This window comes from Phaseolus vulgaris, chromosome 11 (assembly GCF_051622355.1).
Source record: "Phaseolus vulgaris cultivar YP4 chromosome 11, ASM5162235v1, whole genome shotgun sequence".
Lineage (NCBI taxonomy): Eukaryota > Viridiplantae > Streptophyta > Magnoliopsida > Fabales > Fabaceae > Phaseolus > Phaseolus vulgaris.
Window position 1 is genome coordinate 3,877,372 of NC_143508.1, and position 23,945 is coordinate 3,901,316.

At 28.8% G+C, this 23,945-nt stretch overlaps 2 protein-coding genes across 2 annotated transcripts; one reads left to right on the forward strand and one right to left on the reverse strand.

The window, feature by feature from the left end:
• Positions 1-429: 429 nt before the first annotated feature.
• LOC137826606 (coatomer subunit delta) lies at positions 430-6,854 on the forward strand. The gene is made up of 12 exons (XM_068632633.1): positions 430-653; positions 1,759-1,812; positions 2,466-2,505; positions 3,113-3,336; positions 3,701-3,943; positions 4,024-4,198; positions 4,376-4,680; positions 5,147-5,345; positions 5,427-5,580; positions 5,891-5,953; positions 6,055-6,151; positions 6,388-6,854. Exons 2-12 carry the CDS (start codon positions 1,810-1,812, stop codon positions 6,475-6,477), a joined length of 1,593 nt encoding a protein of 530 aa, XP_068488734.1. The 5' UTR covers positions 430-653; positions 1,759-1,809; the 3' UTR covers positions 6,478-6,854.
• A 14,989-nt stretch (positions 6,855-21,843) lies between these two features.
• LOC137822080 (bZIP transcription factor 44) lies at positions 21,844-23,141 on the reverse strand. The gene has a single exon (XM_068626989.2). It carries the CDS (start codon positions 22,543-22,545, stop codon positions 22,084-22,086), a length of 462 nt encoding a protein of 153 aa, XP_068483090.1. The 5' UTR covers positions 22,546-23,141; the 3' UTR covers positions 21,844-22,083.
• Between the last annotated feature and the right edge of the window lie 804 nt (positions 23,142-23,945).

A 23,945-nucleotide genomic window follows, 5' to 3' on the forward strand; every position in this document is an offset into this window, starting at 1 on the left:
CAAAATAAAAAATACTCACATGGAGACTAAAACTTAAAGTTTCTACTTATACAAACTAAACCAAAAAGTTTTACTAAGTATAAACCTAAATGCGTAATTTAATCATTGGACCTCACACCATAGCATATTAATTGTAACATACAAGCGTCTAATGGCCACTTCAAAAAATTTAACATTATTGAAATATAATTAACAGTAATTAAAAAAATATTATAAAAATTAGAACATAACAAAAGTCAGTATACAGAGATTAAAATGAAAAATTGTCTAAATATAAAGATAAAATAAATAATTATTTTTTTAATATCCAGTGGCCTTTTATTTTTTAAGTGTTTTTTTAATTATGTATATTTTTTATACCTACCAAATTGCCGTGCCAAAAAATATTAAGTAATAGAGTTAAAATACCGAGTTGTACCACAATTATTTAGTTGATTTCAATTATAAATAAAAGTTATTAAAAAGCGGAAACCATTCTCCTACACGAGAGAGAAGCGAGCGAAAAGAGGACATTTACGAAATGTATAAATTCCTGAGCGGAGCTAAATTGGAAACGTTTCTTTGATTGGGTTCCGTTCCATTTCAGATCATAACTATAACAGTTTTCGTTATCACTCTCTGTTGCACGGTGCTTATAGATCTAGCGCCAGCAGGTTACATTGTTCTTATTTCTTGCACATTTCGTTTCTTCCTAATGATTTCGTCTCGCTTTAGTTTTCGTGTGCGATAATTTCTTCCTTCTGTGTTTTGGTTCGTTAAAAGTGATCCATCTCGACGTAACCTTGTATGATTTTGGTTCTAATTCTGCGTGTTTGGGAATGTAGCCAAATTGATAGGATCAGGACGCCTATATCACGAATTTTTTAGGCTGCCTGAGATTCGAGTCGTTGCTGATTAGATCTAGACTCCGCCGCATGGAGTGTCTTATGTCGCTGTGTTTTGTTGTGTAGCTTTAGATTCTTTGTTCACGATATTCGACGGAGTTAATTCCAATGCCTTGAAACCGAGCGAGGTCCTTTTATGTGGTTGTGTTTTTTGCTACTTTTACGGAAAATTCTCAATAAGTTATAAACTTACGAATAGGTTAACAACCAGCTTATGGAGAATGTAGGAAGGTTTGAAGGTTTGGAGATCTCACAGAGATAATAATATTTTATAGTATATAAGTGAGTTCAAACCTTAATTTATAAGTGTTTTTGTAAAGTTAATTAGGTTTAAATTCCAATTCTTATGACATGAGAGTAATTTCGCAGATCATTTTGGAGAAACGAATTTTACTTTTCTTCTAGTTTTCTTTCTTCCTATAAATGCACGACTTGAACCTTAGTAACAGCTGCACGTTTATGAATGAGTTTACTGTTGAACCTTTGAAAGTACAGCATTTGTTGATATTTTTCACTTAATAGACTTGAACATTGATCATTTACACTGTTTCCTTGTCAAGTGTCAATGTGTCAGCATAGAGGTTGGTATTGGAGAGTTTATAGGTGGATTTTTTTAAAATAATAATTTGTTGAGTTGATTTATTTTCATTTTGTGGTTAATCCCTCAATGTACCTGATTTCAAAAGTGCAAAGATATGCAACGGTTGATTCTAGGCCTGTGGGATTTTTGGCCTTACAGGCTTTGATTTTGCAAGTTTTTTCAGCCATGACCGGAATAAGCTATGGGTGTTCATATTGACTACTATAATGTATACTTGACATCAGGATTTGGCAGCTGGCGACTGCTAACAACATCATGAATTTTTTTTGGCAGATTCATTTTGACACTGGAAGCACTCGCTCATTTCAAAGATCAAGTGGAAAGATGGTAACACTTCTTGTCTCCTTGCAGTCCCCTGGTTAAATATTGCAAGACTTGTTTGATTTGCTTGACTATTTAACATTAATTGTTTGATTTTGCTTTAACTAAATTGTTTTAATTATCGTTTTTTTTACTTCTTATACTATATTCACATTGTAGCTACTCCAATTTGTTGTACATCTACTTTTAAACCATGATCTAGAATTACAGCCTGAAGGAGCCTCCTAATATATTTTTATCTGCTTTGAAATTGAAATCTTGTATAAATATTTCCTCTCCTTCCTGTGGTAACATTGAAGCTTGAATTTGCTTCCAGATTACTCGTAATGTTGGATCTTCTATGTGTGTTGTTTTTTCTTCTTTTCATCCCAATTCTAGCAACATTGCTTTGAATGTTTAATTTAATCCTAAATTAATGGTGGCCCTGACTGTCTGATCAATTTGCGTGTCAAAGGCCAATTGGGTGTTACTCAAATGCGGTGTTGGGATTAGATTTAGACAGAGGTCACAGGCTCAGTCCCTTTAGTAACTTAAAAAAGAATTATTTTTTGACCAAGGAAAAAGAAGAATTCACATGGAGGAAGAATAGTAGTTTATCTTTCGATATATTCTCGAATTCCTTTATGTTCCATTAAAATTTTGTTTTAATTGTTCAACAGGTTGTCCTTGCTGCATCCATTGTGAGCAAATCTGGAAAAGGTTAGTTCTCCGTTGCCCTCTACCCAAGTCCCTGACCTGTTCCTTTGAAAGAATAGTCGACTTCTTCCTTTTTAGTAATCTGAACCTGAAATACAGGCAATACGGTTTTAGGGACTAAAAGGTAGAAATTCCTAGTGGGGGTAGTTGCTTTCCAGCATCATATACATTAGTTTGATATGTGGGAATCTACCGTCAATACTATGCCTTTTGATTTGGTTTATGATTCCTGATGTTGAGATAACCAAGTAACTGATATATATATTGTATACTCCTATTGTTAAAATTAGGATACATGATCTGTGATTTTTAGTCTATTTTTTCTTTTATCTGTAATCTATCTTCCCATTACTCTCTGTCAGCAACATATATGGAGTTATTAAATCCTTTTCCTACTTAATAACTAAATCTGTTAGTTTTGTATGTTTCTCAAATATTATATCTTATCAATTGGCCCATTACTTAATATTGTCAAATTCAAGATTAGTTTTTAGTTTGTACAGCAAACCTTAATTTGAATCGCTTATAATGTCGAATTTGGTGGTACCTAAACAGAATGGATTCAACATCTGTGCTCTTTTACCAAAACACCTTTTTGTGTTGTTTACAGTGCTAGTTTCTAGGCAGTTTGTGGACATGTCTCGTATCAGAATTGAGGGTCTTCTAGCAGCATTTCCCAAGTTGGTAGGCACTGGAAAGCAGCACACGTATTTTGAGACAGAGAATGTACGCTATGTTTACCAGCCAATAGAAACACTATATCTACTTCTCATAACAAACAAAAACAGCAACATACTGGAAGATTTGACAACTCTGAGACTTCTCTCCAGACTTGTATCCTTTTTTTTATGCTTTATGTTATTATGCTACTAGCTCAATTACTTTTCAAGTGCTTGGTTTTGTCTTTAACTTGGTGAGACTCGCCCCCTGAATCTAGAATTTGTTCTGTGCCTTAGCTACTCATTTTGGTTTTCTCTTAGAGTTTTAAAGGTACAATCAATTTTCTTAAACGTGGCATTTAGTATATTAATTTTTATAGGAAGGTCCAGGATGGTTTAGGATTGATCAATTGGTTATTACTGGAGGTGTAGGATTTTCTTAAACTTTATTGGTCAGTTTTAGAGCCATTTAATATCTATATATTCTTTTTGCCAAAATGTTGTGCTTATAGAATTAGTTCATTCCTTAATACTTTTAGGTGCCTGAATATTCTTACTCCCTCGATGAAGAGGGTATTTCTGAACATGCATTTGAGTTGATTTTTGCATTTGATGAAGTCATCTCTCTCGGGCACAAGGAAAATGTGACTGTTGCACAGGTTAAGCAGTTCTGTGAGATGGAGAGTCATGAAGAGAAACTGCACAAACTAGTTATGCAGAGCAAAATCAATGAAACTAAGGATGTTATGAAGCGTAAAGCTAGTGAGATTGATAAAAGCAAGGTATGATTGGAGGGACTGTTACATTGTTTTATATTCTGGGAGTGACATTATTTGTTCAAATTAATGTATGTTTTCTACAGATTGAAAAAAACAAAGTTGATAAAGGGGGATTTGGTCCCTTACAGTCACTAGGCTCTGGAAAATTTGAAAATAGCTTTAGTGATTTGAGCATATCTAGCAGCGGAAATGCTTTTGGAAGTGGCTCTGGTCTCGGATTTAGTTCCGATGTTGATTCCTTTCCTACCAAGTCTAAAGGTTTGGTCTTCATGGATTTTCATGAAATCTTGTAGAATGCTTCTAAATGTAATGACTGGAAAGGGCATTGAAACATGTAGTGTCCTCGCTGTGGTTTATTCTATGTTCAAATTAAGATGTTGCTATATGAAGAGTAGCCTTTTCATTTATGTACTTGTGTGTTATTCCCTTCCTTAGGTCGTCCTACTTCGTCTGCTACCGCTCCATCAAAAGGTCTCGGAATGAAGCTTGGTAAATCCCAAAGGACAAACCAGTTTTTGGAATCATTGAAAGCAGAAGGTGAGGTCTTTCTTGAAGATATTCAGCCGAAACGTAGCCTGTCTCAGGCAGCTGCCCCACCACCCACGGATCCCATCACTTTAACTGTTGAAGAGAAACTAAATGTGGCACTAAAACGAGACGGTGGAATCAGTAATTTTGATGTTCAAGGCACATTGTCTCTCCAAATTCTCAGCAAAGAGGATGGACATATTCAAGTTCAGGTATCACATTCTCACTATCCTCTTTCTACCTTGACGTGTCTCCACTGAGCTTGTGGTTATCATAACTTTTGGTGTGCCTTAGTGGCTTGAAAGATCTTTTCGTGAACAGCCATTAACTAATATAGTTGGATTACAATATATCAGTTTTAGTCTTCTTGAATGTTGACATCATGACAACAACGACAAAAGTAAAAGGGAAGAGAAAAAAAAGGAAGGGATCAGATATAATTCAGTTAGGCACAAAGGATGAAATGATGGGAAGATACTGGTGGTTAAAATTTCTGTAGGGTGATATTAGTTCTGGTTCCATAGTTTGATTGATATGAAGTATTCTGGTGTTTTCGATATGTCATGTATTGTTAGGGTTTAACTGAATAATTTTTTTTTGAATTCTTGCTTAAGACGGTTTTTAACTAGAGGACAATTAAAATTATGAGCACTTGCATACTGTGCCTTGTTTTTACAGGTCCAGACTGGTGAGAATCAAGCCATCATTTTCAAGACACACCCGAACATGAATAAAGAATTATTTTCCAATGAAAATATACTAGGCCTAAAGGATCCCAGTAGACCTTTCCCCACAGGTCAAACTGGTGGTTCTGAAGGTGTTGGTCTTTTAAAGTGGAGAATGCAAAGCACTGATGAATCAATGGTGCCACTGACAAGTGGGTTTACAACTATTGTTCATATGGTCCACTATTTTGAATTTGTATTCACGCATTAATAACTGACAATGCCTATTGCAGTCAACTGCTGGCCCTCTTCTTCTGGAAACGATACTTATGTCAGCATCGAGTATGAGGCTTCCTCAATGTTTGATTTGCAGAATGTTGTGATCTCAGTACCTCTTCCATCTCTTCGGGATGCACCATCTGTTAGCCAGGTTGATGGGGAATGGAGGTGTGGGATTTGTTTCTTTATTTTTTTACCTCTGAATAAATGTTAGGGCCAAGGTTTTTGTATTTTGCATTGGACGTTGCTGCAAATGAGCTGGTTTATATTAAAATCGATGTGTTTAATGTTAACGGTTGGCAATCTTTGAAATGCTGACCGTATTTGGATGAATTACAAAGCTCCACAGATCAATTCTGCTCCCCTCCCCTCCCAAGATCATCAGTTGTTGACTTAGCATATATTTATGTTGTGAAATTATTTTATTTTACTGTTTCTTCCTTTCTCTCTTATAATCCCTATAAAATTTGTTTTGCAGGTTTGACTCTAGGAATTCCCTTCTAGAGTGGTCTGTCCTTCTGATTGATAATTCAAACCGCAGGTATGTTAAAGTTTAGGTGATTTTTTGAAGAGTTGACATGCAGTATTCACTATAATGTTAAATTTTTGAACTTGTTTTGTTTGACTTAATATATTTGTCAGTGGGTCAATGGAATTTGTTGTTCCACAAGCCGATTCATCAGCATTCTTCCCCATTTCCATTTGTTTTAAAGCAACAGATACATTTAGCAACCTGAAGGTTTGTTTTGATTTTCAGTTTTTTTTATTTGACTTATGGTCATGGCTGTACTGTACCATTTAAATTATGTGTCAAAGTTAAAACTGAAACATTTATTGGATTTGTTGGCTGGGAAATCTTATATCATTTAATTCAATTCATTTGCCATCATCTACAATAATGGATTATAATTGACATTCCATTTCGGAATATTGCTTGAATGGGAGCTTAAACTCATGCATCACTTCTCTTTGTAGGTCACCAACACCATACCGCTAAAAGGTGGTAATCCTCCCAAATATTTTCAGAGGACACAGTTGATCACAGAAAGCTACCTGGTTGTGTGATTGATTTTCTCCCTCTTGAGGTTTGATCTATGACAGTTTTGTTTTTACCATTGCAATTCTTTTATCAAAGGGTTTTTCTTCACCATGTTGCATCATTTATTAAATTCGAGTCATAATTTAGTTTTACTTTGCAAGCGTGCAAAGTAAGAAATTTCACACTGAAACTTAAGAATGTGTTTTTACTCCATAGCTTGTATATTTTATAAGGAGGGATGCCTTTTCCATCTCTCTGCCCTCTGGATTTGAGAATGGAATAAATAGAGTGTTACACCATAAAAATACTTTTGATGCGAAGAGTGAGTGAAATAGAAAGGAAGTGTGCCATGGACTTGGTGGATTGGAAATAAATAACCCTAGATGGATATTGTCATGTTTTATGCCTAGTCTGCAAGAAAGCAAAAATTCTCTTTACTTCATAACTCAGCCTAATGAGGTGCTCTCCCTTAAAAAGAAATCATGTAAGCAAAAACACTAGTGATAGTACATTTACAATATCGGCCTGATTAATTGAGTTTAATTTTGGTTTTGTTACATTATCAAATAAAGATTTTTGTACTGTTTAAGTAATTTCAAATATTATTTCTAATTTTAAGTAATACTATTTATAGGAAAAGAAAATAAATAACTAAAATTAATTGAACTAATTTGATAAATTCAAGTAATAATATCACCGAAGGGTTTTAGAATTTAGAGAAATTACATTATTATTTTTTATAAAATATTAAGTGCATAAGCTCATTTTAATCTGTGAGAAACTTTATTCATTTGATTTTATTATTTTCTAATATAAGTGTTTGTCTAGAATTCTTTGTTTAAATGGGATTTATATGTGATTTTTAAAGTAGTTATTGTAAAAACTAGTAATTTTATCCTATATGCCAATTTATAATCGAATGATAATGTAATTGTTATACTATTATTGAATTTATATTAAATTTTAAATAGCAGATAATTTAAATTAAAGGGTTGTTATTTATGATTATGCGAGTAAAAAAATAAATTAGATTTGTGTTCTCAAATGTGTAGCTTGATTGCGTTTTCACACAAAGAGTGCTACTAACACGTCCTTTCTAAAATATTAGTTATTGAAAACCAGAAAGATGAGTAAAATTCATTAAATGTGTAAAGACTTACAATTTTGTATTTTATTATAATTGATTTTTAAGTTAATAATAAAGATATTTGAATAATAAAATATTTATATTCAGACATTTGTCTCTTATAGTCTCGTAGTGGATCTAAATGAGAGAGATGAAGAGCAGTAAACATGTCTAATAAGGAAAATTTCTGCCCTGGTCTCGGGCTAGTTTGTTTTCGTTAATGGATCAAGAAAAAAAGTTATAATACTTGTTGGGCGATTTACTCCAATGCTATAAAAAAAAATTCGAAATGAATTTCAGATTGTATAATCTAAAGTGTACAATTTCAAAATATAATTTTTTTATTTTAAACTGGATATTTTGAAATAAAAATTTTAAAATAAAAAAAATACAATTTTAACTTATATATTTTATAATATTGGAAATGTTCGGATTTCATATTTTAAAATTAAAAATAAATTCAATAAAGATATTAAAGGATAATTTCGATATTTTTTAAAAATGGGGTGCAGAAAAAAATGCTTGAGGTGCAGGAAGAATTTCCTTCCTAATTGTTGCCCTGGTCATAAGGTAGGAGAATGGGTCAACGTACATCGACATACCTTGGCCCACTTTCAGCATTGAAAAGAGGAAATTGAGCTAAGTTACTTTTAAAAGTATATTTGGAATTAGAATCCAACCTTTGTTCTAGGAAAAATAAGTTGGGTTATAATCTGTAATAGATTTATAAAATAAAATAAAATGATATAAAAGGATTATTCATGAGTTGACATGGAAGAAAATAGAGAAACATAATGTAGTTAGAAACTTAAAAAATAATAGAGTATTAAACATAACTTTTAATAAAATTATTTGAAACTTAATCCAACGACTATTGTTAGGTTTTTTCTTTATTTTTAAATAAATAAAAAAACTTGGCAAGTTGATCGCACCTAATTCACTTTAAATTTATGTCTGATGAAAAAAACTTTAGATTTGTATGATAGTGAATAATTTAATAAATTAGTGAGTTAAAGTTATTCGATTCAACTTTTTTACTGACTAAATCTGTCAATTTATTAAGTTTAACCTACTTTATCACTCCGATTCAACAAATTAAATATAATAATTTTTATTTGCAACTATTGGCAGATAGGCAAATGTGTGACATATGAACAATTATTTTGTTTGTAACACTTACTCTCTTGGAAATAAGATTTTTAATTTAATTAAATTTTAATTTTTGGTCACTGTATTTTTTTTTTTTCTCAAACAAAGGTGGAGTTCACCAAACCTAAATCACCAAATGGAGCAACTCAACTTAAGTATTATCTTTTTGTTTCTATTTTTTTGAAAATAGAAAATGCCAATAAACCGTTTTGTTATTGACAAAATTGCTCATAAAATTCAATTAATAACGAATAGTACGTGAATTGCATTTATTTTAACGTGATTTCGTAACTTTATGATGTATTTAAGATTGGTTATTATATAATAATTACTCCTTCCCCAATTTATTATAAAAACACTTTCCAGAAAGTATATATGATTATTTTCATAAGATGGCTTTATTAATTTTATGACATATTTTTTACTTATGTTTTTATTAAATGATTTCGGTATCTGCTATGGAATTTGTTTTTGACAAGGAAAAATATAAGTTAAACTATAATTCACGTATTAATGTTTTTAATAACACAAATATTAAAGATTTATTTCTAAGAGTAAAAGAAGTAAATTAATATAAAAATTAACTAATTTACCTCTTATAAGTTAATGGTATTTATCATAAGGACTGACAAAGAATACAATATTTATACTAAATCATTTATATAAATAACCAATTCAAATATATTATATATTAAATTAATTTTAGAGAAACTATTGTTACTGCCGAAAATTATCCAACATCTTGACATTTCGGTCGACAAATCACAGACAATTTTCTAAAAAATATACAAAATTAACAGTATCATTAATGAGTATTTTGTAATAAACACTCATAAATGTAATTAAAAAAAATTGAATTTCATTGCATTCGACCTAATTATTTAGTGTAGTTAAAGATCTAACATAAAATAACTACTATAAATAAAAGAAAAGCTTAATGCTAGAGGTAACATAATCCTAATACCGAACTTAAATCCTAAATCATAAATTCTAAAAATTAAACTAATAATTAACTTGAATATTGAACTATGATAGCATCTATTCATGTCGAGAACTAAAGATTAAAAAGTAAAAAAAGGAGAATGACACGTATAGATCAATCCAATATTATAAGAACATAAATCAAATAAAAAATTGAAATTAAAGTATAATTTTAAAAAATTTCTAATAAAATATTAATACAAATTAAATTAATCTAAATAAATCATAAAATATAAAGTTAAATAAAGTTAACCTCGTTACAAACAACTCAAATCCAAATAAAAAATATAAATCTATAAAATCAAATTTTAAGTAAATATTTAACAATTAACTTTATTTTAATAACTTAAATATGTATCAATACTGGCGGATTAATACTATGATATCAGTTAAAAAAACAAATAATTATATATATATTATATATATATTAAAAATACCCATATTGTGAATTTTACTCATAAATATTAAAAACGCAATTATTTTTTTTCATCCCTGGTTAGGAAGTTTGCTCGGGCCACCAGTGGCATGAAGAAGCCCATCTGTTTGAGGCCCAGTCATATGAATTTTAATCCATCATTTCTCAAAAACCAATTTAAAAAGTTTCCCTCTAAATTAATTTTAAAACAACGCAAAAATATCCTATATTTTACAATATTATTCTAAAATCGATCTAGGAAATTCTAAAATTGCACCCGCATAAATATGTATTATAATTATTTTTTGTTTTTATAGCACACATTTTAAACCGTTACTTTTTACAAATTGCATTTTTCCTACAAAACTTATAGGGTTAATTTGGTCAATTAACACCTATTAAGATACATTGAGATCGTTTTATAATTAATTTATATAAAAATAATTTATTCAATTCATTAGGTTTGATGATAACTAAGTATTAAATTTAGTGATACAAGTTGCGAATAAGTATAAAATATATATATTTAAAATTTACTAAAAGATAAAGACATACTTTTACACAAATTATATAGATGATCCACAAATTATTTATCATAATTTTTATTTTTATTTTGGAGAACCTTCTTAACACTTAAATTATTGTTTGGTTTAGATTATTCGATATTTCCATATTTATGTGCACCCACTCCAAAAAAAGTGCTTTATTAAAAAAATCAAAGACATCAAAATGCTTTCAATTTTGCTCTTTTTCTTGAGTAAGAAAAGTGAAACATTATAATTAATCTCTTTTAGCTTTAATATAATCCAGCTTGTTAATTAAGAGAGGTTGCAGAGAAGTCATTATGATATATAATTAGGATAAAGCCCCAATAAAACACAAGGACGTTTAAAGTAAACTATAAAGACTGACCAATAAAAAGTGTACTATAAAGCTATATTTATTCTTAATTTAGTTTAAAGTATATCATGATTTTTGTTTCACTAAAATCAGGAGTAAATATATTGATTGTTACTTACTTCAAAATTAAACTAACTTACAAAAATTTTAAAAAAAACTTTTTATATATATAATAAATACTTTTACATTGCCATTCAAACAAAGTGTACTATAAGATAGTTAAGTTTCGCAATAATTATTTTAAAATAATATTTGGTATGATTTTGAACTAATGATTCTTTAAGAGAGTGTGTAACATTTCAATTGTCTCATAAATAACAAAAATGTTACTATTTTTTTTTTTACTTTATTTTCTGTTTTAAAAGGTTTATATACGAAAAAAAAATGTCTAAATATAAGTGAGTGCAAATTTTAGTTTATAAATAAACTTTATAAAAATGATTTAAACTAATTCTTAAGACTAATTACTACTAGCTCACGATATTGTTTTCTTACTTTTATGAATTGGTTAATAAATCTGAATAAATATAAACCTACAAAAATAAGAAATTACATCATAATTTTATATACAATTTATTTGTATATATGGTGTATGTTGTTAATTTTTTTAAAAAAAAGTTAAAATCATGTAAATAAGCTAGTTTAAAAAAACAGCATTTACTACATCAATCTCTATATAGAAACTGACACTTTTTATATCGATTAAATCTCCATCAATTATACGACTGATATTAAAAAACCTTTTTTCTGTTATTGGAAGGAGTTCTTAGCTTCTAGCTAACTATATGGTATTTCAATCTAGAAATTTTGCCTAGCTATCAATTTGTATTTTTCTTGAGAAAAAAAGGTACAAGTAACTCTCTATAAGGAAATAAAATGATAAAACAGATAGAATTACTTTTACTTTTCTCATCAAAATTTTCAGTTAAAATAAGTAACATGTCATAACGTTTTTTCCAACATAAACAACTTTCATTAAATATATGTTATAGAATTTAAAACAAAAATTACATGATTATGTAGCTTAATCGAGCAATTATACATGAGTTAATTGTAGATTTCTTAACAATTAATAAAAAAATATAATATTTTAAATTAGGTTAAATATGTTTTTTTATATGTATTTTCAATCGAAATTAATGTTTGTTCTTAACTCAAATTTTATATTTTTGGATACTTGTAGTAAGAAAATTATGGAAATAAATTCTTATCAATTATTTTATGTAACAAATAAATTTTCAATGTGAAATAAGATAATATTTCATGCTGATTCATTGTTGACGTGAATATTATAATATAAGATCGGTTTGTTACATAAAAAGAAAAACTGATAAAAATTTATTCTACTAGTTTTCTTACTACAAGTACCTGTCTAAAGTTTGAACTGGGGACAATAATCAATTTTGCATTATAGTAAAGAGACGAAAAACATATTTAACCCTTATAAATTTTATCTTAAAAAACAATCTACTCTAAATGGTTCTCTTTGCCACTTGAAGCAACCTCGAATGTTAATTTAATTATTACAACAAACTACACATTTTCATTCACACTTATAAACACCTAAAGTATTCTCCTTAATTTATTTATTCTTTTTTCGATAAAATAATTCACATTCACATTTAAAAAATATGCATTTTAACATAACCTAAACATCATATTATAATAATGATTGTATCCTTCAATTTTTTTATTAGGGGAAAAGTGGATCTCATCTTTAGGAAATGATAAGAAATTGTAGAATCGTGTAGGTACTATAGCTAGAAAAACATAGTTGTATTGTTGTGGAACAAAAGAAAGTCTTAGACATGGTTGGCCACATGGTCTCCCTCTTTGCAATAAATAAGTGTACTAAATTAGCTTTCCTAACATGCAATCAAAACCCCTCTTCCCACATTTCTTCATCCTTCTCTCTTCTTTTCATCTATATAATACTATAACTTCCATACAACTTTTTCTTCCACACTCCACAAAAACAGACCATAACCCATTTCATCCTTATTATTTTTTTATCTTAATTTTACACACTATCAAAGTAAAAAAAAAAAATATCATTAATACTTATACTTAAATATTTTTGGCTAAACTTCCTAATGAATACTAAATTAATAAAACTAATATCTTTGATAAATATTGCTTACAATTAATTAGTATGAATCTTTCAATTACATTAATGAGGTGGGTACAAAATCACCCAATATCTAACAGGTGAGTAATCATGTCTTAATGAATTTTATTTGAATTTTTAGAAAAGTGATCAAAATAAAATTATTAATGAAAAAAAAATACCCATAAATTTTTTTAAATTTAATTTTACATATTTATATTTTTTTATTTAAATCTATGAAGTTATTTTTTAAAATTTATACATATTTTTTTTAAAATATCATGTTTATTTAAATTAATATTTTATTATACAATTTTATTTGAATTATACTTTAAAATCAAATTTCATGTAAGTTTATATTTTATAAAATTGTTTTTAAATAATTTTTTAAAATTAAAAAATTATACAGTAAATATAAAAAAGTTATAGATATTTCTTTAACGAATATCCAGCTAGTAATGAAGCAAATAATGAGACAAATATTTCGAGAGACTAGGTAAATTATTTAATTTATTATTTCTACTTCAAGAAAAAATGATATATAATTTGAAGATATTAAATTTGCAAATTGATTTCATTTATAATTATATTCAACGTGTTCAGTTTTATTTTACATGAAACTTTACATTCACCTTTATATTCTAACACGAATAAACTATTTTTGTAAGTTTTTTTTTCATGGATGTTGTTTTGTATTATTTTTGAGGATGAGAAAAGTTTTGAAATATGAAGATGGGTCTTAGTGTCATGTCTTCTTTGTATATGCTGTTTACAGTGGAACAAATTATGAAAACCCCATACTTCTGTGTTGCATGTGTGGGAATCTAATTGGTTAAACGTTTTTACTCAAAAACAAAGAATGTGCTGTTCGAATCATTTTTCTCCACACTTGCAACTAAAGTCTACCTTCTAGAGACGAGTAATAACTACACAAATAAGACACCTACCAAGTGTTCGACAAAATAACACCAACTTGTATTTTTCACAGTAGTGCTTGCTTTACTTTCATTTTTCTATGAACGGTCCCAAATGCTAGAAACTTTATCAATCTATTCAAGAATGATTTCTGAAGCATTTTCATGTTTGTAGTTTCCATTTTCGTTCCTTAGAGAGCAATCTAGCTTTGATCCCACATAATAATATATATAGTACCATAGAGCATCCTAAAAAGAAACTCTCTGCTTTCATTTCAATGCCCACCATTCTTTTTCATTTTCCTTTTGCATTTTGAGAATTATTCTTTCCATTTGAATGCATGAGTTCTTAATCAAAGAAAGAAAAAGATATGTGGATCCTCACTTGTAAAAGATATCTGGGTAAGATTTTATTCTTTGACACAAATTGAAATTTCAGATAATTCCAAGCAGCAGATTATAGGTCCATGTTTCTTATTCTGAAAGTTTCCCATTATTCTTCCAAATTTGTTGCCTACCCTCCATTGTAAATCTTGTTATCTTCACAGAAAATATACTCCAATCTAACTATTCACACCATGTGGGTCCCTTCTGCATCTATCTTAAGCTTCTTGTTCGACAACTTTATGGATCATTAACTGAAACGAAAAAAGGAAGAAGTAAGAGACATGCAGCTTCTTCAACTCACAGTATAAAACATCTTCCTCTAAAAACAACTTTTCTTTTTGATACTTACTGTGTGGAATGTCTGCTTTAAACTATTGTGGATAAATTTGTGCTCTTTCTTTCTGCAGTGGTGGCTACTGCTATTGTGTGGCAGCCACTGAGCCATGATGGTCAATCTAAGGCTACCATTCTTCATAACATAAAAAAATGAAAAAAGATGAACACTTAATCTCATTTTGTCAGATGTTTTTTCTGTAGATTCCACCACTTTCACCGACCTTTATTGCCAAAATGTGACTTCTTGGCTAACTTCTCAGCATGCTTTTTCACTCCAACTAACACCAATTCCTTTCTTGACAATTTTTTTCTATCACAACTTGCACAAATTCTTCCCCATATTCCTTCTCACTTTTTAGGGTTTTCTATACTTTTTACGTACACATTGTCTCTAGGTTCATTTCGGAGTTAAGATCGTGTTGTATTCAATATTTAACTTCAATAAAGCTATAATCTATTATTTTTTGTAATAAAAAACAAAATATAACTTCTCCCTTTAGATTTAGACCACAGGTTTCTAATATAAAAGTATCGTTTATAAAAAAAATTATCACCAATGACATTTTTGTTTACAAGTAGTTATTGTGTATTTATAATACTATTAACACTAGTTTATATATTTACTCTTATAATTAATAATACTAATGTTACAAACAGTAAAATTTTCCTTTTTTAATCGTGTTTATTTATTTATTTACGTTAATCTAAATCTAAAGTTCTACTAAGGACATTTAAATCTAGAAGTATTCTTATCAAGATTCCTAATCATGAAAAACTCATATCCCTTTTTTTAATATTTTTACAGATTAATAAGAAAAGTTCAAACTACTGTGTGGAGAGAAATAAAATAAAATATTGATGTAAATTTATAAATTTTGGAAACCATGAATAATTGAAAGACTTGTGTAGAAGGTTTTTTGTATACAAATTTGTTCAACTGTAGTGGATTTGTTTGTATGTAGGTTTGCCATTACTATTAGTTTTCAATAATTGAGACTATTACCAATCACAGAAAATCAGGAGGCTAATGTTCTATACTTAGGACAGAACAAAATGAAGGGAGAGAAAGAAGTTTGAAGTTAATTAATTGGTGTTTTTTTTCTGGGTTTGCATGTGTAATTAATTTTGTTTTATTAGGGCATTGAAAAATGGACCATTTGTCATCTGAAAGACATGCTTAATTGGGGTGGTGGTCTTGTCTGTTTGGAAGCAATCTTTAATGGTTTTCTCTGTAAAAGAACATTATTTAAACAATGGAAGTTGCGTAGGTGGCCACGAGAACATAGTTTTTAATTATCTATGACTAAAACCTTGACAACTCCATAGTCGACCCCTTACAATGTTTTTGTCTTTTTGAAGAAAAATGGGGCATTCAAAGACAAAGATAGTGATAGGAAATTCTTAAAAAAATCTCTTAATTATTGTGTTTTGTTTTCTTCCAATGTTTAAGACGGAGGAGTGCACAGATGTTGGAATCTTGTTGAAACTAGAGCCTCAATTTTTTAAGCATTCAAACTCAAATTGGAGCCACTTAGCCATGTTACTTACCCAATGCACAGTCAAATAAAATTCATTTTGTTTAACTAAACTATTATTTTATACATAATTTAAACAAGGGTCATTGCAATTTTATAATGTAATGTGATTGACATGTAATTAATTTCAGTTATTTAATATTTCTTACTTTTTCTTGAAAAACAATCACTACAACCACAAAATAAATAGAAACTAATTTTATAAATACGAAATAATTAGTTGTTATAATAATTAAATTAAAAGTTATTTTAGAAATTAAAAAAAATAATTTTTAAATTAAATTTTATTATTATAAAATAATTTTTAAATTGATACCTAATTAGTTATCAAGGTTTTAACTACATATTATTTAGATTCTAAATTTAGTAACAAGGTTTTAACTACATATTATTTAGATTCTAAATTTAATAAAAAAAAACATTGATAACTAATTAGATACCAATTTAAAAATCATTTAACAATAATAAAAATTAATTTAGAAACTAATTTTTTTTTAATCTCTAAAATGGTTTTTAATTTAGTCACTATAACAACTAATTATTTTTTGTCTCTAAAATTAATTTCTATTTCATGATTTTATTGCAGTGAATAGTGTAGTTTTTTTTAAAAAAAAGTTATACTTTCACTAAAATCATTATTACAAGCAAAATAAAATTAATGATAAAACAATTTTCATGTAATTTTTTTAATATAATCTCTAAAATTATTGTTAAAAAATATTACAAACTAATTATTGTTGAATATCTCACATCATATATATAATAAATTGCTTTTATAAAATTGACTCAAACTTAAAATTTATTTTTTAATATAATATATAAGAGAATGAAAACTACATTTTAACAAATTTTGAATTATTTTCTTTTTCATTTTTCATAAACTAAGTTATTAAATCAATGTAAATTGTCATTCTCACAAAATCCAATTATTAAGAACAGGTTGAAGGGATGAAGTGAGAGTGGGTCTAGAACTCCTCAATCACAAACACTATTACATGTGTCAATCCAAATGGAAGAGATGTGGATCCTTTAACCATTTGATTTTGAATTCAATCATGATATGATATGTACAAAAAAAACTTTGTGGAGTATAAGTTGTAAACACTATTGTATGAAAAGATACACCAACTAAATTTAGAGAGGTTCGAGTCTCACTCTCTTACCCTCCATAACATATTTTTATAAGTTTTACTTCAAAATCTATCATTAATTTGAGAGTTGTGTAATATTAATAAAATTTAATAGAAATAACCAAGATTATATTCATGCTATTTAGTAGTTCTTATTTTAATTTCTAATCCAATTAGTTGTTCAGATATACTACAAAGTAACAAAATAAATGTTAAATTACTTTAATTACTTCATTTTCATCCTAATAAATTAGTCTATTTTGATCTTACAAGATTCTTGATTTTCAACGCTAGGTCATAATAATTACTAAATTTAGTGGAAAAGTATTATTAAAGCTTATGACATAAAAGATCTGTAATCAAACACTTAAAAATGATCGCAACACGTCTCAAAGAATTCTGATTTAATTGGTATTTGCATTTTTTAAAATGATCTTCACACCATTTTCAATTCCATACGTAAATTATTTCGATGTTTACACGAGACTCACCGTGAAATCCATGAAAACAAATCATTCATATACAGGTGTTGTGTTGGTAAACATTTTTCTTCATCATTTTCCACTCTTTTTTTGCGTGTTAGAGTGTCTTACGACTATCCACAACATCATAAAAATTCTGATAGAAAAAATAAAGCATTATAATTTCTAATGATCATTTCGATGTTCATGGAAGAAACAAAAAAGGGATATGAATGTGATGTTTGTCAGAAAACTTGTTTAATGAAAATTATATAATTAATTGATACCTTTTCCTTACAAAAGGGTGATCTTCTTCTGTGTATGAAGCAATATGAAAAAAAGAATCTGCTCCCCACAAACAAAAAAGAGCAACAAGAAGATCATAAATATTATATTCATATGAATGTGTGTGATAAACATTTTTCATCTGCTTTCAAACAAAAAGAACGTCATAACTAGAATATGTGTGCCAACCTTTTTGTTTCTTAGGATTAATTATTAACTACAATTTCCAGGAGTAAGATTATTGCATGAAACTCTTTCTCTTTTTCAAAAAGAAAGAAAGACTAGTAGTATAATATATAATGGCTAAAATACATTGTGGGGAATCAAAATTCTCTACCTAAAATTCAGCATTTTAACACGTGCATTAATGCATGAAAAGTTGAAATAATAAATATAAACTTTTGTGTAAATTAAATCAATTGTTAGTTTCGTTTTACACTAACTTAAATTTAATTTAATATTTCACCAAAATTTTATATTCAAACTTATATTTTACAAAATCTATCATACAAAAATAACATGGTTTTATTCGGAGATATAAATGTACTATCATTCAATATTATACTTCTCTTAAATTGCGTGTCGATATCGGATACTCGTATGAGACATTGACACTTGTATGACACTTGTAGAACACGTATCTGTGAAGTCCAATTCAAAAAGTATTTGTTGGATTTCTAACAATTCTAGTACGTTTCTAACACAATTTTAAAAAAAAAACATTAATTTTCTAAAAACTCAAACTTATTGTATAAATTTTTATTATGGTTATAAAAATAAGAAACAATTCTTTTAAACCAGTCATGAAAAACATCTTTCTGCTCCAAAAAATAATCTGAAACATACTTGTGCACATAAATCTTCTTTATTGTCAATTTATATAATTCATAATTATATAATATATAGATATGTGTCCTCATAGATATGTGTCCTCATGTCCTACATTTTAGAGATTATACATATCTTCATGTCCGTGTCGTATCAGTATCTATGCTACATAACTTCTATTTCAACATAATTTTTTGAATAAATAATTTTAAATTTAACTTAATTTTATACAACTTACTAGCAAAATAAAGTTTATATTCAAATTGTATAATGAGAATTAACTAAAGCACACAAAAAAAGAAAAAAAAAGGACCAAATTTTAAATTATGAATCTCCTCGTCTCACTTCCATCACTTTTATATGAAACACGGGTAAGAAAAGAACATGTGCAAGACCATGTTTTGAGTACTGAACCATATTTTTGGGGTTTGAAAAATCTGAGGTTACAATTAACTTAACTCCATGTCCTTATATTCTTCCTGAAAACTCCGTTGGTTCCTTGCACGTGGATCCTGTACCCTCACAAAATGGGCACACCCATCTTCCTCTCTCCTAAGAACATGTGTATCCTTTTCCAATAACTTGACCAACAAAACAACTTTAAAACAAAGTTCCACCTTTTAATTACAGTTTTTGTTCTCACTTTTTTCGGTTCTTCAGTTTTTTTTGTTCTCACTTTATCTCTTTACCATTAAACTCGTAACAATAATAACATTAATGTCTGTGTCTGTGTTTGTTTCCTTAGACAAACCGAAAGTAAAATCGAAAATAGTAGAGCTGAAATGTCTTGCATGAACCCTAACCCAATATAGTGGCTAGGACAATAATGGTTCTGAGTTGGAAGCAGACATAGAGAGCAGAAACACATTGCCCATACCCTAACATGTTAGGGTACCTTTCTCATTTAAAGGACTCTTTTTTTCTTCCAAACAACAACCTCTGTTACCACCCTTCTCTTTTATATATGCTCTTCTTGTCTTTTCCTTTTTCTGCTCTTTTCTCCACTTTTTCTTCAATTAAGATACGTATTTCCACAACATTCCATGACACCTCCACAAAATGCTAACACAGTTCTAGAATTATCTTTTTCAAATCATTAAATGTTACTTAGTGTTTATCACTTTATTTATAAGATTAATTCTCTTGCATGATTCAAGTATATTGTAAACATAAAATTTAGATCTTAAATAAGATTTTCAGTTATAATAATAAAATTTATTTTTATATCAGAAAGGATATTTTTCAATGAATTCTTAAATAATATTTTCAAAACAAAGTCTTATAAATTCATTTGGAACGAGATTTTAACAATGATATAACATAATATACCAAAAAAATAGATTAAAACATCGTTACACGATTCTTATATATAACAAAAATCACCTTAACTTTAATTTAGAAACCAAATTTAGAAATTAGATAATTGGTAGGTAAAACCTTGTTGTTAATTAAATATTAATTTAAAAACTATTCAACAATAATAAAAATTAATTTAAAAATTAATTTTTTATTTAATTTTTAAAATATTTCTAATTTAGTTATTATTACAACTAATTATTTTGGTCTCTACAAATTGATTTCTATTTCATGATTTTTTAAAAATTAGTTTTTATTTCATGATTTTCTTGCAGTGACGTTATTATATATTTACTCTTGTTTAAAAATATTTTAAAAAAATACGCTCGAGAAAAACAATTAAAATACATTTATTAAGGATTGTAAGATTAAAAAAATAATCTGAATTTGGAAGATAAAAATAAACTTAACTTGAATATGATAGTCTAAAAAATAATTGAATCGGGTAAAAAAACTTAATTATTATTCCTTAAGAATTAATTATTATATTTTATTTATTATCACATTAATTATGGCGAATTGTGAGTCTAGAGTGGGGTAGATCTAGAAAAATAAAGAAGTAGGAACAAGCAAAGTAAGAGAAAAATATATTAAGTGATTGAACGAGAAAGATAAAAGGAAATATAAAAGAATAATATACAATGTATATATTTATAATTACCCAACAATTTAATTGTTTTCTCTTTCCGAGAGTGTCAACATCAAATAGTACGAATCATTTTTTTCTCTCTAATAAATGTCTTGTTTAAACCCATTCACACGAAAATTACTTTAATAAATCAAAAATTTACTTTATTGTATATAGTGAAAAAATCTAGAAAAAATAACAATCCTAGAAGCACTTTTATGTAAGAAAAGAAGCACTTTTATGTAAGAAAATTAGTGAGTAAAATATTGTTATTACATGTACATTTGATTTCATATTAGATAAAGTTAAACGCGAATTCATATTCACACTCTAAACTTAAAACGTAAAACCAAACACTATACCAATCAACTTATTGGTTTAGTATCTATTTTTTAATTGTATTATCTATTTTACAATCTCAATTAACGTGCAAGTAGTACCTGCTTAAATTTATAAATATAGACTAAAATAATAATATTAAATTATTCAGAAAAGAGAAACATGAACTAATCTCAAGAAAATATTGAACATTAAAATTAATTAAAAAAAAACACAATTAAAACAGAGGAGACAGACTTAACCATGATTAGACTATTTCACCAATGATCCAAGGAAAATTACTGTTACTTGTGATGAATTCAACTTTGTCCACTTTCACAACCATTCAACAAAATTGTCTTCCATTTTGAGTTTAGTCAAACAAAAACCTAATTTCAACATATAATCAATGAGGATGGGATTATTCCATTTTAATAAGTAAATATAGGAATATTAACAAAATTGTTTGAAGATATAAGTGAATAAATTACACAAAAACAGTGAATAGAAAAAGGAAAAAGATTGGGAGAATAAGATTTTGAAGTAGGTCATTAATATTATTTTAATATATGAAAGAAGGGTGACAAATACAGTAGTGGCCCATGCCCCATACTCCAAAGGACCCATTCACAGAACCAGCACCTAACAATTCCACCAGTTTTATCATACACATTCATTATTCCTTATCACCATATGCAGGTGATTACAATTTCTCAACAGACACGAACCCACAAGAACAAATCGCGAAATCAACACACCCCTTTTGCTTTTCTCTCTCAGTACTGCAATATATCTGCAGAAGCCATGATGGGGTGGTTCAGATACCCCATGTTCATGGGGTTGAAGAAGGAGTTATTGGTGGTTGGTTCGATGAAGGTGGTGTTGCCGAAACCTGCATTCAGAACCTCGACGATCTCGTTCAGAGACTCCAGCCTGTGGCTCAGCTCTCCCACCTGAGCCCTCAGCACTGAGTTTTCAGCCTCCACGCTCAAGAACTGCTGCGTAGTGATGTTGACACTGGTGAGTATCTGCTGATTCTCCTTTCTCAGCTGCGCCACTTGGGTAACCAGATCGTCCAAGTGCTTCTGCTTCCTCATGCGAGATCGCCGCGCAGATTCTCGATTCGATATCATTCTCTTCCTCTTTCTCTGATCCATCACCGCTCGCAAATCCTCCTCGGAGCCAGAGTTCTGAAGCAGAGAGGATGACCCTGAACATGTTCCACTTGAGGAAGCCATGTTGTGCCACACAAGACAAGAACACAATACAACACCCTTCTCAATTAACACACTTCGCAGGACCCAGACACGTACTATTACTAACTCAGAAAATTATTGCAGACTTAGATATATATCTATATATATTATGATGACGATGAAAACAGAAAAATAGCAGTAGATATTATAGATTTATGATATATATAAGTGATATAGTGAGAAAGGGCTAGAAATCATGAAACGTAGTACAACCAGTAGAGGAAGGCAACTGAGAAGGATTGAACTAAATGGGTCCTGCGCCTAACAGTGGAATTGATCATACACCCGGAAAAGAAGAGTTCACTGAGAATCGAATACATGAATCTCAAACATCAACAACAAGATGTTGGACATTTAATATCTAGATGTTGGACAGGGAGAAGGACAAAATTGAGGCAAAATCTCCACCCCAGTTGAGAAAAGTTTCAGACTTTGGTGGTGGAAAATGGAATGGGAGGAGATTGGTTATGTGGGGTTGGGGAGGTTGAAGATGAAGAGTTGGTAGAAATATCTATTATTATGCAGAGAGTGTAATGGGGAAAGAGGGAGAGGGAGGAAGAGGAGTGTATGTGAATGAAGGGGGGAATTTATAGAACTGAAAAAGCAATAAAGTTGGTGAAAATAATTATTAATTATGAAATCCTAGACAAGAAAGAAAGAGGCAAAGTAGGGTCTAATTTACTTTGGGATCACTTCATGGGAAAACAAGTTGAAAAAGGCTAAATTGATTATAAAAAGTGTGAGAGTGATGATTTTGAAAGGTTGATTAAGGGGATTGGTGGATGGTGAGAAGTAAAATTGTAAGAGGGGAAGAGAGAAGAAGACACCACAAGTGTCCAGAGATACAGCTGGGAACCAACAATCACAGAAAATGATGATCACAGTTTAAGATACATCCAAAAGTGGCATCACACTCTCACTCCAACACATCACAACTGTTTCAGGAACTTGTATATGTGTACGTATCCACTAGTACTACCATACAACATCAATTTTAGCTTTCAAATATACAAATATAGAATCATAAATTAACACTTTCATTACTGTCCACCCTATTATATTAACTTTTTATAATATGAATCAACTATATGTCATATTAGTTATGGTTTTAAAATAATTTTTAAAGCCTGATAAGTTTACCCTATTTTATAATTTTAAATTAATGACATTATTATGAATTTAAGTTTGAGATTGCGTATAAATAAGAAATTTAATAAGGTCGTAATCTTTTATATATATGAGTTTTTTATAATTTATTTGGATGTGTAAAGATAAAATGGTGGTATCAGAGTTTACGGTTTGTTTTGGTGACCAATAAAAAATTTATGTGTATCAAAAGTTTAGGAATTTCTTACATTTTAGAAATGAGAAAGTTTGTTAAA